This window comes from Sinohyriopsis cumingii, chromosome 2 (genome assembly GCF_028554795.1).
Source record: "Sinohyriopsis cumingii isolate HCF-2022 chromosome 2, ASM2855479v2, whole genome shotgun sequence".
Classification (NCBI taxonomy): domain Eukaryota; kingdom Metazoa; phylum Mollusca; class Bivalvia; order Unionida; family Unionidae; genus Sinohyriopsis; species Sinohyriopsis cumingii.
The window spans coordinates 56841461-56858208 of NC_142962.1; the positions used below are offsets into that span (position 1 = coordinate 56841461).

The following is a 16748-nucleotide window of genomic DNA, read 5'->3' on the forward strand; positions in this document are numbered from 1 at the left end:
AAAGAGATCTTGATCTTTAAATCTGATCATCCCAAAAGCAACAGGTGTCATCCTTGTCTCAAATGCAAGTGTTAAGTTATGGCATTATGTACATAATTTAAAACAGTTATGTGGAAATTATTTTCCTTCTTCAGTCACTATGATCTTGACTTTTGGTATTTTGAACCAAAATGAACAGGTGTTTTCCCAACTGTCTCAAATGCAAGTCCTCCATAAAGTCTGGTCAAAGTAGGAGATAATAATCTCAAAATATTGTTTGGAAATCATTTTTTTCTTAGAGTCACTGTGATATTGACAATTGACCTTTTGTCTCTAAAATGTATTAGGTGTCTTTCTCATCCTTGATGCAAGATAGTTTGGTGAAGGTGTCTGGTACACAAGTCAAGCTCTTGTGAAAAAAGTTTGGCTTCTTTTAGTCCCTGTGACTGTGACCTTTGACTTGAGCATAAAATATTTTTTTTTCCTTGCCCTAAATACTAGCTAATTAAAAAATATTGGTAACGACAGATAGTGGAGAACCTGAGTTACTTTATAGAAACAAATTAGGGAAGAATAGTGGATAGACAGATGGACAGCTTATTAAGATTATATGCTATGCCTTTTGGTGGGAATGTAAAAAGGGCAATAACTCTTACAAAAAGTCATGGGATAACCAAGATTTTCAGATATAAATATGTATTAAGGTTCATCCATATCAAACTGCAAGACAAGTCATGATCACAAGATGATTATTACACTACAATCAGCCTTGGCACAGCAACACAAGGAAGTTATTAATTGCCAAGGCAATAAGAGTAAAGTGCCTAATGCCCAAGAGAACACCATGGCACCATGGCTACTGCTTTCATTAGTCACCTCTGCCAAAAATGCAGTAGAACAAACTAAGACATAATGGTACCAACTGCTCAAGCTCAAGCTCTCACACAGCTAACTGTATTGGGGATTCAGATGTAAATCTGACTAGCTGTGATCTGATGCATTATGTAATAGTTATAGTTTCTGTCAGTCTAAATAAAGGCTGAGTCTCTTGCCAACATGTTAAATTATATTAATTTGTAGTTAAATCAAGTTTTGTACTTTTTATTATTTTAAAAACATTAAATATATATATAAATGAAAATGTATGTCATGTGACAGGTGTGCAGGGTGAGAGGGTGAAATGATATAATCCTCTACCTGTCATGGTGTCATGTGACAGTATAACTCTTAACCATCCATATCTAGTTACTGGCTACTGTGGAACTAGTTGCATTCAACAGATTATGTCATGCAATGTGGTCAGCACCTAAACATTCAGGGGAAACAACTATACAAAAACTCAAGGAAGGATTTGTTCAAACACAATACACATCTTCAACTGATAACCAAAGAATGTAAAATGTTTCAAGGTGAGCCACTGAAAACTGAGACTAGTTGTGTTTACAAGATTCTGTCATAAGCCACATCAGACTCCCATATCACAAACTCTAACAAAAGTCACAGAAGCATAGTGATTTGTTAATATTTGCATCTTTAGATCAAGATTATAACATTTCCCAGATTTCATGACTAGATACATTCAATAGATTTTGTCCAATACTACCTCCAGTAAGTGGTATAAAATAGGTCCAAGACTGAGAACAGAATGAATAAATGAACAAGCAAACACAAGAATAAACTAGCATAGTAACACATGAAACAAACAATACAGTAGTAAACATGTGAATGAAATAATGGGTAAAACACTATTTCCCATTCCAACTTTGCTGGCTGTGGATAAAAAAAAGGAAAAGCATGAAGAGTTATTTAAATAAATTCATATTTAAAAGATTTTTTAATCGTTAATGCCAACAATAATAATGGCACAAAAATGCCATACTGCTCCAGTGGCCTAAATGGTTAGAGCATCTGCCTCGGATGCAAGAGGTCATGGGTTTGAGCCATGGCTGAGACATGCCAAAGACTTATAAAAATGGTACTAGCAGCTGCCTCACATAGCACTCAGCATTAAGAGGTTAGTGTTAGGACTGGTCAGCCTGGTGTCAGGATAATATGACTGGGTGGGACATGATGCAACATGTCTGTAGCATGATGCCCCAGTGCTAGACATCACTATAAACTGTCACTCTACAGATATCACAGCGATACGAGTGAATTTTTTTTTAAGCTATGCTAAAAATCAAAATCACACACACACACACAAGTGCCACTTGCATGCATGTTTCTTTATTAACTGTTATGTTGTTATGTATATCTATATTTTGTGTAATTCTTGGTACATGACTATCTTTGTGTAATTTTTGTTTATGACTGTAAACTGTAGTGATTATTTATAAAGAAGATATTACACAGCTAATTTTGGACACTAGGTATACATTCTGCTGGAAGATACTACACTGCCTGCATATTGCATAGGATCAATAAACAGATGTTGTCAAGTTTCTAATAATAAACCTGTTGACAAGTCTGGGATAATTTCTCACTGGCTGGTGGGATCTAGTGGGTTTTTAGAAGAGAAGAGTTATTTCTCAATGGATGCATTAAGTCACATGAACAGGTATTGTGCAATATTAAATTGAGTAGTAAGATCTGTCATGTGGGGTGTATTGTAACCTATAGTCATAACAGACTCTTGTAGATGTATATAAGTAGAGAACTGAGCAATCAAATTAATTGCTATTTTTGATTACTCCTATTTCAGATTCTTATTTCATATGTTAAAATCAGTCTGCAGATGTGTTTAATGTTATGCTTATATTATCTGAGATGAGGTATTTGTTACGATTATTCACTGAAATGGTAAAGTGCTCATTGGACTAAAATATTATTCTGGGACTATTATGAATTATTCAAAGGAGTTATCGACAATGCCATTGTGATACATACATTGGAAGATCTGAAATTAATTCAGAATGTTTGATTCTTCTGGACTTTAGAAGACCCTTTTAGGATTATTTTGGAGTCAAATCATAATACTGTAAGCTCCACTTACATTTACATTTTGTAAGTTTGATAATAAATTTAATTGTTAAATTTTATGAAACTTGTTGATTTTGTTTCTTTCTGTTACTTTATATACTGGCTTATAAGACAAGTCCAAGTGCAAACTGCACAGACCCAGGTCTGTCATCACATAATGTGCTAGCAGATCTGGATCTGTGCAGTTTTTGTAATCAGTAGAACAAACAGTATAGACCCTGACCTTCAGGTGCATTATTCTAAAGCAGATCAGGATCTTTGTGGTTTGCAGGTGACTTGACTTATATATGGTACTTACCAAAGTTTCTGAACAAAGAGTCGTAACAATTGATCATTAAACCAGAACAAAAAAATAACATTATTTTTTTAAGCAATCCAATGTAGCAAATGCCCTACCCTACAACCTTTTACATGATCTTACTCAGCATGCCTAGTGAAACATGACAAATCTTGTTCATCACGGTACTCCTCTCATTACATGACTGTTGCCCATGGCGATATATGTCAGTAACAGTCACACCCAAATATATGTTTTTGTCAATTACGTTTTTGTAAAGTGCTCCTCAGTATTTGAGAGAAAAGGTGTTTTTTTTCAAGGGGAACTAGAAATGACAAACAACCCACTTAAAATCTCTAAAGATCAATTTAATAACACTAAGGTCTTAAACTGAAGGCGTTAAACATCATCAATAAAACATTACTTAAAAGCACTGCTGATTTTGTAAGACATGTGTAAAATTAATATGTGCAAATAAACAGTTTCACCAGAACTAAGTGATTTATATTGATCTGAATTTTCATAATAAAGTTCTAAATCTGTAATCTAAACAGGTTGGCAGTAAAATACTGTATACTCGGTATATAACTGTCCAAGTGCAAGCATATGTACTTATATGGGAAGAAAACTTCAGTCTTCTTAAGAGGTGCAAATTGTCATCATCTGTCTTGCATGTGACCCTACTTGACACACTAACCAACATTCAGTGGATTTTTTCAACTATAAGAGCACATTTCTTGATTACTTAATACACATACTTGTTCATTTCATGACCTAATACATGTACTTGTTCATTTCATAGTTTCATCAATCAATTTACTCAGCCATGGCCATAACAAATTATCTGAAGCCATACATGTTGTCAGAAATTAAAATATTGGAGATAGCTTTCTGCTGGAGACTGGACAAAAATTATGGAGATTGGATAAAAATAGTAGAGATTGGACAAAAATGCTGGAGATCTGTTCCAAAACAAAAATCAGAGACAATCATCTAATGCACCTGCTAGTTACAACCCTCTTCAGATAATAACTACTGCATATATTTACTGATCCTTTTGCAAACTACAATGGACCTATCTCTTCTGCCAACCTAACAAGAACAGGGGGAAAATGCTAACTAGTGTCACTTGATTACAATTTCTAAAATAGGACCAGCAATGCTTTTCAATTCTGGCAAAATAGTGCTCATTAAAATTTGTGTTTCATAAAATTATAATTATTTTAACCATCCACAAAAACTATTTCCTGCAGTGTGGTTCCATTACTTTCCTGTATTTGTGTGTATTGGTCCCATCTAGGGCTGCTGTATATCCTTTTTTCCCCAGATATGTCCTCCTTAACTCTACACAGATAAGTGATACAGATTCATCCACTCTCTGGAGTGTCCTCCTTTCTGAAAGTTCAATTATGTAATCCTAGTCCTATTTGGAATATACATTACTATTTGCAATGTGGTACCTTTACCATTCTGCCTTGAATTTCTCTGTCTGTCACTTGGTCCCAATAACAATATACATTACTATTTGTAGTGTGGTACTCTTACAATTCTGCTTTCTTATGACTGTCACTTGGTCCCATTACTAACACACAATACTACTAGTATTTGCAGTGTGGTACCCTTACCATTCTGCTTTCTTATGTCTGTCACTTGGTCCCATTACTAACACAAAATACTATCTGCAGTGTGGTTCCCTTACCATTCTGCCTTCTCTATCTGTCACTTGGTCCCATTACCAACATAGATTACTATTTGCAGTACAGTGACCTTACCATTCTGCTTTCTATGTCTGTCACTTGGTCCCATTACCAACGCAAAATGCTATTAGCAGTGTGATGCCCTTACCATATTGCATTCTCTGTTTGTCTTTTGGTCCCATTATCAACACAAGATACTATTTACAGTTTGATGCCCAGACTATTCTGCCTTGTATGTCTCTCCATTGGTCCATTTCAAGAACACATTACTGGTTGCAGTGTGGTGCCTTACCTTGTAGGACACACAGTACTAATTGTGTGGAAAAATGGGAACCAGCCTGGAATTGGGTGAACATAAAACAGAGTATATATGGGTTTGGATGGCCAGGTTTGGTTGATAATGAAAGTTATTTTTTTAGGAAAAAGAATCTTTTGAGACCTTATCCTAGTTGTGATTAAAAAAAAAAGAGAGACATTGTTTTCTTGATGGAATTTCATTCCTTTAACAGTCTTGCATTTGGAACACTCATTACTGAAATTAGCACCTGACTCTTTGGTGCGAAATTGAAAGCACGTTTCAAAACACATGTAGGTCCAGAAAATACCGTGGCTCATATCCTTTCCTCTACACAGAAGCTGTAATCCAGGTTTCATCTATACTGATAAATATAGGTTTGATCATGAGCACTCTTAAATTTAAAATTATTGAATTTGTAATATCATGGTGTTTGCATAGGTTTACTATGGGAACTGAATTAGTACTGTGAGTCCTGTATGTCTCACCATTGATCCATTTTCAGTACACATTACTGGAGGTCTGTTACAGTTTTGCCAGTAATGTCTCTGTGGATGTTATTTTTTCAACCTGAGCAAGATTTTAATTTATATGTGTGTGTATTGCTCATATCTTCAATTAATATTATTTTATGCATCGTGTTATGAAAGAACTATGATAATTGTACCTGTCTAACTTGCTACTTGTCTAGAGAGAATTTTCTTTAACTATTTACGTGTAAAGCTCAACTTGATGTTCTTTATCATACTACACACTGACTATTCATGACTGGTTAATAACAAAAATAATAATAATAATAATAATTAAAATAATAATGGCCTTCTTTAGAGATGGTTACTCAATTAGTAACAGAAACTAATCTACCTTGAGGACTTTCATTATGTACAATATATACCAGGTCTGAGTAAAAATACAGCATGTGAGCCAGATCAGGCTATCCATTAATTTACATCATAGGGTGCAGTTTTAAAATTCGCTTATCTGGTCTGTGCCCTGGGGGAAGTTGCCCATGCCTTATATATATGCAGCACATACAACACATTGTATAAATTCAAGTTGACACTAAAGAATTGAGTTATTCTGAAAATCAAAGTTTCAAGCCCAGAACATTTAGACAAGCATCAGTGAGCACACAGACATATAAAATATGCTGTATTGAACAATTCATCTGTGAAAATGATATACAGTATTAGCAGAAGGAATGTATATTAGTAGAACTGTTTTCTTTTCTTTTTTATACTTATTTTGAGTTAATATTTCATCTATTTTTAAATTTCTTGAATGTACTTTTGGGACAAGAATACATGTACATCTATGGATGTTAATCTAAATGTGGGTTCCATTTAAATTAGTGTAATGCATGTACAGTATTTACTCTTGGTTTCAAAATAAAGCTGATGCGCTCGATTGTCATAACCAATTTTCTGTGTACTTGTGAAATACTCAGACACTCACATCAGATCTACAAAAAATGGACTCAAACCTTAGAAATGAGAAGCTACTGCAAGATCTTGAGAATCTCATACATTGACCATGTAACCAACAATCAGGTGCACAACAGGATTCAGCAGGACATCAAACACTATGAAGACCTCTTGACCACTGAAGAAAATGCAAACTGAAGTGGTAGGGTCATATCTCAAGATCATCTTGACTGGCAACAACAATCTTGCAAGGTACAGTGCAATGGTGCAGAAGAAGAGGCCAACAGAAAAAGAGGTGGGAAGACAACATGAAAGAGTGGACAGGCATGGGGTGTGGAGATTCCCAAATGGACAGTAGAGAACAGGCAAAGATGGAGAGAATTATTTGTGAAGTCATCTGTGGTGCCCCAATGACCTCTTGGGTTAAGGGACTGATGATGATGATGATGATGATGATGATGATGATGATGATGATGATGATGATGATGATGATGATGATGATGATGATGATGATGATGATGATGATGATGATGATGATGATGATGATGATGATGATGATGATGATGATGATGATGATGATGATGATGATGATGATGATGATGATGATGATGATGATGATGATGATGATGATGATGATGATGATGATGATGATGATGATGATGATGATGATGATGATGATGATGATGATGATGATGATGATGATGATGATGATGATGATGATGATGATGATGATGATGATGATGATGATGATGATGATGATGATGATGATGATGATGATGATGATGATGATGATGATGATGATGATGATGATGATGATGATGATGATGATGATGATGATGATGATGATGATGATGATGATGATGATGATGATGATGATGAATGCATGTAGCATGCATGTTCATTCTTTTTGACAATGCCTCATAAATGGTCAGCATCAAAAGGTGTGGCCCATGAAGTCCAGGCAACCATTTCCAAAAAAAATCACCAAAAAACAACAGAGCTGCCACAGATGATGGACCCAGCACATCCAATGCATCCCCAGAGGCAGCAGCTCCCCCAAAACTGGTCATTGCAACAAATCTCAGAAATGGACTAAACATCTGAATACCTTTTTGTGCTTAGTCTGTCCAGTGTACCAAATACCAGCAGCTCTCTGAGTCCTGATCCATATTATATGCAGTCCAGTGATGTTACACAAAACACTACACAGACCAGTGATATTACACAAAACAATGCACAGTCCAGTGATGTTACACAAAGTACTGCACAGACCAGTGATGTTGCACAAAGTACTGCACAGACCAGTGATGTTACACAAAGTACTGCACAGACCAGTGATGTTGCACAAAGTACTGCACAGACCAGTGATGTTGCACAAAGTACTGCACAGACCAGTGATGTTGCACAAAGTACTGCACAGACCAGTGATATTACACAAAATACTGCACAGACCAGTGATGTTGCACAAAGTACTGCACAGACCAGTGATGTTGCACAAAGTACTGCACAGACCAGTGATGTTGCACAAAGTACTGCACAGACCAGTGATGTTACACAAAGTACTGCACAGACCAGTGATGTTGCACAAAGTACTGCACAGACCAGTGATGTTACACAAAGTACTGCACAGACCAGTGATGTTGCACAAAGTACTGCACAGACCAGTGATGTTGCACAAAGTACTGCACAGACCAGTGATGTTGCACAAAGTACTGCACAGACCAGTGATGTTGCACAAAGTACTGCACAGACCAGTGATGTTGCACAAAGTACTGCACAGACCAGTGATGTTGCACAAAATACTGCACAGACCAGTGATGTTGCACAAAGTACTGCACAGACCAGTGATGTTGCACAAAGTACTGCACAGACCAGTGATGTTGCACAAAGTACTGCACAGACCAGTGATGTTACACAAAGTACTGCACAGACCAGTGATGTTGCACAAAGTACTGCACAGACCAGTGATGTTGCACAAAGTACTGCACAGACCAGTGATGTTGCACAAAGTACTGCACAGACCAGTGATGTTGCACAAAGTACTGCACAGACCAGTGATGTTGCACAAAGTACTGCACAGACCAGTGATGTTGCACAAAGTACTGCACAGACCAGTGATGTTGCACAAAGTACTGCACAGACCAGTGATGTTGCACAAAGTACTGCACAGACCAGTGATGTTGCACAAAATACTGCACAGACCAGTGATGTTGCACAAAGTACTGCACAGACCAGTGATGTTGCACAAAGTACTGCACAGACCAGTGATGTTGCACAAAGTACTGCACAGACCAGTGATGTTACACAAAGTACTGCACAGACCAGTGATGTTGCACAAAGTACTGCACAGACCAGTGATGTTGCACAAAGTACTGCACAGACCAGTGATGTTGCACAAAGTACTGCACAGACCAGTGATGTTGCACAAAGTACTGCACAGACCAGTGATGTTGCACAAAGTACTGCACAGACCAGTGATGTTGCACAAAATACTGTACAGACCAGTGATGTTACACAAAACACTACACATACCAGTGATATTACACAAAACAATGCACAGACCAGTGATGTTACACAAAGTACTGCACAGACCAGTGATGTTACACAAAGTAATGCACAGATTAATGATGTTACACAAAGTACTGCACAGCTTGGTGATGTTACACAAAGTACTGCACAGACCAGTGATGTTACACAAAGTATTGCATAGATCAGTGATGTTATAATGTGCCCAGCAGCAATGGTGCAAGAAGCTTTGGATTCTGCTATACAGCCCATGATGGACTATGGTATGTTAGCAAGCAATGGTGACTCACTGCTATGACTCTGCAGGATTTGTAAGGACATAAATCTCATCAAAGCCTCAGTCTAATATAACTTAGAATACAAATCTGGTCAGATTCAGTTATAGATTTTGGGGATTTACTCTCTGTTAACTTTCTTCCTTACCAACGAAAAGTCAACATCCAAGGCATTTAATTTAGTCACATCATCACATTCGAAATCCATCAATATTAATCAATGGACACTGGCATGGAATCATTTCATCATGATCCTTTGTTAAAGAAAAAAGCCCAAAGTTAAGCACCAAACCTCTTTCATCACGTAGAGACCACTGACCAGTGTACATTTTTTTGGTCAGAGAGACCTATCTCTCTGACCAAAAAAATGTACACTGGTTTTAATATAATGAGAATTTCCTTTGCCTCATTGAAAGAGGAAAGACAGAGTGGGGCACAATTCACCACGAACACTACATACATACATGATCAGCTCAACACTACACCTGACTGAAACTATCATGTGGGCATCTCAACATCAACATCAAAATTTAAATTTTCAAAAGGTTTTTGTTTTCCCTGATGAGAGGCTGCCAATTTCCATCAAATCAGAATTGCTAATTTCATCATAATTACTTCAACATCCCTTCATTGGGTGCTGGTCTCCCATTCTCCAGTGCAGTCAATTCATGAAAATATTTTACTGATAATCTCAACAGTAACTTATGAAAACACTTAAGCAGCTTTGTCCTGGGTGACAGAGATACACATTCATAATGCTATTGAGCTCACAAACATTATCACCATTCCGGTTCGAGCATCCATCTCAGAAGCAAGAGGTTGCAGGTGTGAACCCTGGCTTAGTCATACCAAAGACTTTTAAAAACAATACTAACATTTGCCTCGCTTGGTGCTCAGCATACAGAGGTTAGTGTTAGGACTGGTCAGCCTGGTGTCAGGATAGTGTGACTGGGTGGGAGATGATGCTACATGTCTGTGGCATGATGCCCAGTGCTAGACATCACGATAAACTGTCACTCTGCAGACACCACAGCAATATGACTGAATTTTTCTTAAAGCTACTAAAAAAATCCACATCACACACACACACACACACATTATCTATTTGGTTTCAAATGGAAAGGTGGAAAGGTGCACATTTATATTATAAATGCTTGCCTGGGGTAGGGATGAGGCAGGGCTGGGGTATCTTCAGCCATCTAATATTTATTAGCCCTTCAGTTGACTGCAAATAAGAAATTATCCATTGCACAGCTTATATACTGTATGATTTCTTAAGACTGGATACAATCCATCATGGCTGCAAAGCAGTTCTCTTGGATTTGGGTATTCCCACTGCCAAGGATAAAAACCATGGATCCAGCGCAAGCATGATTTTCCTAGGGTATAAATTGGACTTAGTGGTAATGGAGGTGTGCCTTCTTGAAAAACTGAAAAAGTGTCTGGATCTTATTAAAGTCTGGAGAAACCTGTACCTAAACTCCATCAACTTCAATCACTAAATTTTTGAGATTCTAAATTTGATTACTGTCTTAGTTCCATGTAGAACATTTCTGAGATGCATCATTACTATGACTACAAGTGTAAAAGTAACGTACGATAAAATACCTATTACAAATGAGGGTAGAGAAGAACATGTCACTCCTTGAAAATTTGAAAAGTTGCTCTCTTTCTTAGACAAATGCTGGATTCAGTTTGACGTTATGGTGGAATGGCATAATTAATACATTGTAACAGCACTCTGTCATGACGCTGTATGCCAACGTTTTAGTCAAATTCTGCGGAGTGGGTTTGAAATGTTTTTAGAAAGGTTTTTCTATCTTTAGTGATATTTTTGAAGTTGATCAGGATCATTTGCATTACTTTGAAAGTTCTCTATACCAGTATGTTTTCTCTCAAATTTGGTCCAATTCTATTGAGTGATTCTTGAGCAGAAGTAATTTAAATTTGTTACTATTTTTAGTAATACTTGATGGTGGATCAGCATCAGTTGTAGAAATCTGATACCATTCAAGCCAGATCCTTTCTGCCAAATTTGGTTTAAATCTGTCCAGTGGTCTTTAAAAAGAAGTAGAACATAGCAGTTTTTAATTGATGGACGACAGATGATTGGCCAAATCCTAAGCCTCATGTGGCCTTAAGGTCAGGTTAGCAAATATGTTCGGAAAACAGTGTCAGTAAAATAACCACTCAAGATGCATACATTCTAATGATGACCAAGATTCCCAGCAATCCACTGAAAACTGTAAGTAACTGCATTCACAAAGTCTGTGATATATATTGCATCCAGATGTAAGCCAAAAAGGGCAATAACTCTTGCAAAGAGTGGGCACACAAAGATTTGTCAACGTGCATCTTTACTTGATGACCCTAATATGTACCAAATTTCACAATTAGCCATAAAAACTCAAAATACTGCAAGACAAGTTGTGCTCTCAAGATTCCATCTTACACTACATTAAGCTGCAACAAAAAGGCAATAACTAATAAGGAACTCTGATAGTAATTGCCATGTTGACCATGTTCCACATGCACCATTTTCATTTAGCACTAACTAACCCTGGGATGAGTGTGTGTATAATTAAAAATTAAATTTCCTTTCAACCTTCCACTAGTTTATAAACAGAAGTGACAATAAAATTGTGCTAATGGATTGATGGACAGGAGGATGATTGATGACAGGTCATCACATAGTAGAGCTATAAAAAAAACTGGAGATTGAGAATTGTTTTTAAATGTTTTTTTAATTAAGTTATGGGACCATTATCAACCCATAATCTGGTCTCCTAAAAAAAACACCCACCAGCTAATGAAAGCAATGATACATGTACCTGACATTCTTTTGCTAAATACACTATTCAGCTGCCACCTTTTACTTGTTTTTAAGTTGAATCCAACTGCAAACAACATAAGCCTTCATATGCCATCGCATAATGTGCAGCATATCAGGGTCCATGTCCTATTTGATACATTATTTTCATGCTGTATATCAAATTGCCATACACAAGACTGTATCAACTGTGTCCATGATCACTAAGAGTATGGGGTTGATCATGGTATACAAACATCTACAAATAAGAATATTAATCCATGATTTTGTCAGGTGGAAATGAAGTCCAAAAACTACCAGGTCAGTAAAGTATATAACTTTCAGAAATAAATTATATCGGTTTAGTCTCATTATCAATAATACTGTTTTTAAGATTCATCCAGTTAATATAAACTAATGTCTTTGTAATTAAACTGAAAATTACAATTCAAAGCTTTAGATGAATGAATGGAAAAAAATTGTTTAATTGTATTTTTCAATGAGTTCCTTTGCATATATTCCTTTTTGTGAAGAAGAGAATGAAAACATTTCAAGTTGTCATCACTTCATCAAAAACAAAAGCACTTCTTGCTCATCATATCCTGAAAATGCTCAAAATTTAATCTTCCATAGAAACTGATTAATGCAAGTTCGATTCTCTAGCTCAACCAATGTGGGTATGTGAGAAAGCTTGCCGGTAGCTTCTCGTGGGTCATGGCTCTTTCTGGGGTTTTCCCGGGTTCTTCTTCCACCATTAATACTGGCCACCATATATAGCCTATTTTGTGCTGAAAAATGGCATTAAACACTACAACAACAACAACAACATACTAAACCAGTGCTTATCAAATGTATATTTAGGTTTATCCCATATAATAGTTCTAAAGTCTAAACTCACTGTACAAACCAGTGCTCATCAAATGTATATTTAGGTTTATCCCATATAATAGTTCTAAAGTCTGAACTCATTATAATAATAATAATAATAATAATAATAATAATAATAATAATAATAATGACTTTATTTAAAGAGGGTAACATGATTAGCTGAAGAACTAATCTACAGTGAGGCCCTCATACAATCAAAAATTATTTATTTTAACTGCATCTCTGAAGCCACTGGATATATTGAACACCTTAGCCATTCCAGTTCAAGAGTACTTGCAAAATTCTTTGTAGTATTGTTACAACTTGGTGATAGTGCTTTCCTTGAAGAAAAAAAAAGAAACTAACTGGTAATGGACACAGATGATGGACTTGTGTTTATATTAAGAAGGTGGTTGAACTTTCTGTTAACAATACCCATTTTTTCTTCAGTGGTTTTTAGTACCCTAAGGACATCGCAGAACCTTGTATAGGCAAATAAATCTTCAGCAGCTCTTTTATATTTCTGACTCAATGCATTCTCAAGTGAACCTTACGTACAATGAGCAATGACAAATGAAAAATACTATAATTAATGTCAAAAGAAAAAAACAAGATTTGGTCCACTGAATCAATGGCTACAGAAGCTAGATGGACTGTCCTGACATCTAAATATCTTTGGCATAATCAACATAGTAAATTACACCTGTACCATATATCATCATTCACATGCTGAGACCATCTGCAAACAACATAGACCCTGATTTACCATTTCATAATGTGCTTGAATATCAGTGACCTGTGTTGTGTGTTCTTCTGCTTTTCTACTAACAAGCTGCATAGACCCAGATCTACCAGCATATTATGCAATGGTTAATTGAGGTCTGTCTATTCTGTTATTAGACCTGACTTATAAGCAAGTTTGTTTTCTGTCAGGTTTATTGTGTATCCCACCATAATGCCTGAGAACTTTCTCAGCTATATGTATAACATGTGTACCCCACCATAATGCCTGAGAACTTTCTCAGCTATATGTATAACATGTGTACCCCACCATAATGCCTGAGAACTTTCTCAGCTATATGTATAACATGTGTACCCCACCATAATGCCTGAGAACTGAGCTATATGTATAACATGTGTACCCCACCATAATGCCTGAGAACTTTCTCAGCTATATGTATAACATGTGTACCCCACCATAATGCCTGAGAACTTTCTCAGCTATATGTATAACATGTGTACCCCACCATAATGCCTGAGAACGGAGCTATATGTATAACATGTGTATCCCACCATAATGCCTGAGAACGGAGCTATATGTATAACATGTGTACCCCACCATAACGCCTGAGAACTTTCTCAGCTATATGTATAACGTGTATCCCACCATAATGCCTGAGAACTGAGCTATATGTATAACATGTGTACCCCACCATAATGCCTGAGAACGGAGCTATATGTATAACATGTGTACCCCACGATAATGCCTGAGAACAATCTATATGTATAACATGTGTACCCCACCATAATGCTTGAGAACGGAGCTATATGTATAACATGTGTACCCCACCATAATGCCTGAGAACGGAGCTATATGTATAACATGTGTACCCCACCATAATGCCTGAGAACGGAGCTATATGTATAACATGTGTACCCCACCATAATGCCTGAGAACTGAGCTATATGTATAACATGTGTACCCCACCATAATGCCTGAGAACGGAGCTATATGTATAACATGTGTACCCCACCATAATGCCTGAGAACTGAGCTATATGTATAATATAAGTGGCATACTCTTTATTGATGCTGAAAAATATTTACCACATTTTTCATTTTCCAAAATTACTTTTAAGTTATTGTGCAGACATGTAAAATGTGGAATTGATTTTTGGCCTTGACAATAGACCATGGCCAGCAAAGCACTCTTTACTATAATACATGTAGGTTAAAAGAAATAAGGAGTAAGTGACCTCCAATACAGGGATATGTCCTTCTTTACCATATATACGCATTTAGAAGCTAAGTCAAAGTGTAAAGAACAAAGATGATCTGCTGTAGCCATAATGTGCCTGAAGATCTGGGTTTATGTTGCTTGTTCTACTGATCATTCTTAACAAACTGCAAAGACTCAGATCTGCCAGCACATTATGCAATGACAGATCTGGGTTTATGCAGTTTGTAGCTGAACTTGACTTACAAGTGAGTACATATAGTGTGTGTGTGTGTGTGTGTGTGTGTGTGTGTGATACAGCTTCAAGCACATTATGAGAAAGAAAATTAATCAAGCCTTCTATTTTGAAACCAAACAAAATTTACTTAAAAGATAAAATAATATTATGTCTGAGGACTATAAAATTTTGCAAGAAAAGCATACCCTTGCCTGCAAATAATTCTTTCTCTAATAATTCCTTTCATCACCACAGATTTCCAAATGATTAAACATCTAAATTATCTGAATAATCATGACATGACGTTGCTATGACTATTACAGACATTCAACCAGGTGATAAGAGCCATTTTTAAAAAAAAACTTAACCCAAAACTGATGCCAGTTAACATGCCAACTGCTGATTTACATTTCATATCACCTCTGACACATCTTTTGCAAGTGTTTTATTTATTACATATATTTACCCAAGTCAAGTCTGGTTGGCTTGCCTGCACTAGCTGGAGTGACCGCCACAATGATAGTGTCAGGGGCAACCTTAGCATGAAGATACCCTTCTGCAGATGGATGGGTGGGAGAGGGTGAACCACTGATAGAGGTGCCCTTGACTTGAAGATAGCCCTCTGCAGGATGACTGCAGCTATCTCCAGGGTGAAGGTAGCCATTTGATGCTTCCGAGTTCAGCGTCTCCAAGGCAATCTCATTCATTTAACATTGAAGTCTTATTTCCAAGGTCAGATGTCAAGGTTCAAGGACAGAGGATAAGAATTAGTCTTCTTGGTACTGAGAAGGCTGAAATTCAATGAGAAAAGTTTGTTGTCATATAAACAAGGACCAATTGCATTATGGAAGCAAAATTTAGACTATAATACAGTACATGTATCCACTGACCTATGTGATTTTGCCTTCAGCAAGTTTTTAGTTTACCATTTCATATGATTTTTCTTCTAATTTAATTATCTAGTGAAGACTACAAAATAATTAAATTATTTATCTAAAAGAAAAAAATAGGATTTTTCAACAGCTAAAATGAGTGGTATTAGAATTAACTGTGTGGCATATTTATTCAAAGAAAATTAAAGGCAGCGAAACCAACAATTTTGAGTTTTGCAATTTTGAGCTATGCTATCATACTTGGGAAGGCGGCTATCACATAAAACCAGGGCTTAGCTGTATACTGGTAGATCTGAAATCTGTCCAATTCTTCACAATGCTTTATGCAAAGATGAGGCAAAAACAAGTTTTGGTGTTAGTATGTAGGTCTGTGTATGTATGATTTTATGTATGGACTATAATGGCACATCATCTCAATACTTACAAGATAAAAGATGAATGTTAAAGATGCTAAAAATTCTGTGAAATGTGTGCATTCTATAAAAAAATTATTGAGAACCTTAACATTTCTGTAAATAAATACCACAGTTTTTAATCAGTGTATATGGTAACA

At 36.4% G+C, this 16748-nt stretch overlaps 1 protein-coding gene across 2 annotated transcripts in view; it reads right to left on the reverse strand.

The window, feature by feature from the left end:
• Positions 1 to 16748, reverse strand: part of LOC149804922 (uncharacterized) — a 121174-nt gene that overhangs the window by 77777 nt on the left and 26649 nt on the right. For both annotated transcript variants that reach the window (XM_089945934.1, XM_089945929.1), the window contains exon 3: positions 15769 to 16093. In XM_089945934.1, coding sequence (XP_089802060.1) covers positions 15769 to 16009 — 241 coding nt within the window. In that variant the 5' untranslated portion in view covers positions 16010 to 16093. The remainder of the gene's footprint in view (positions 1 to 15768; positions 16094 to 16748) is intronic.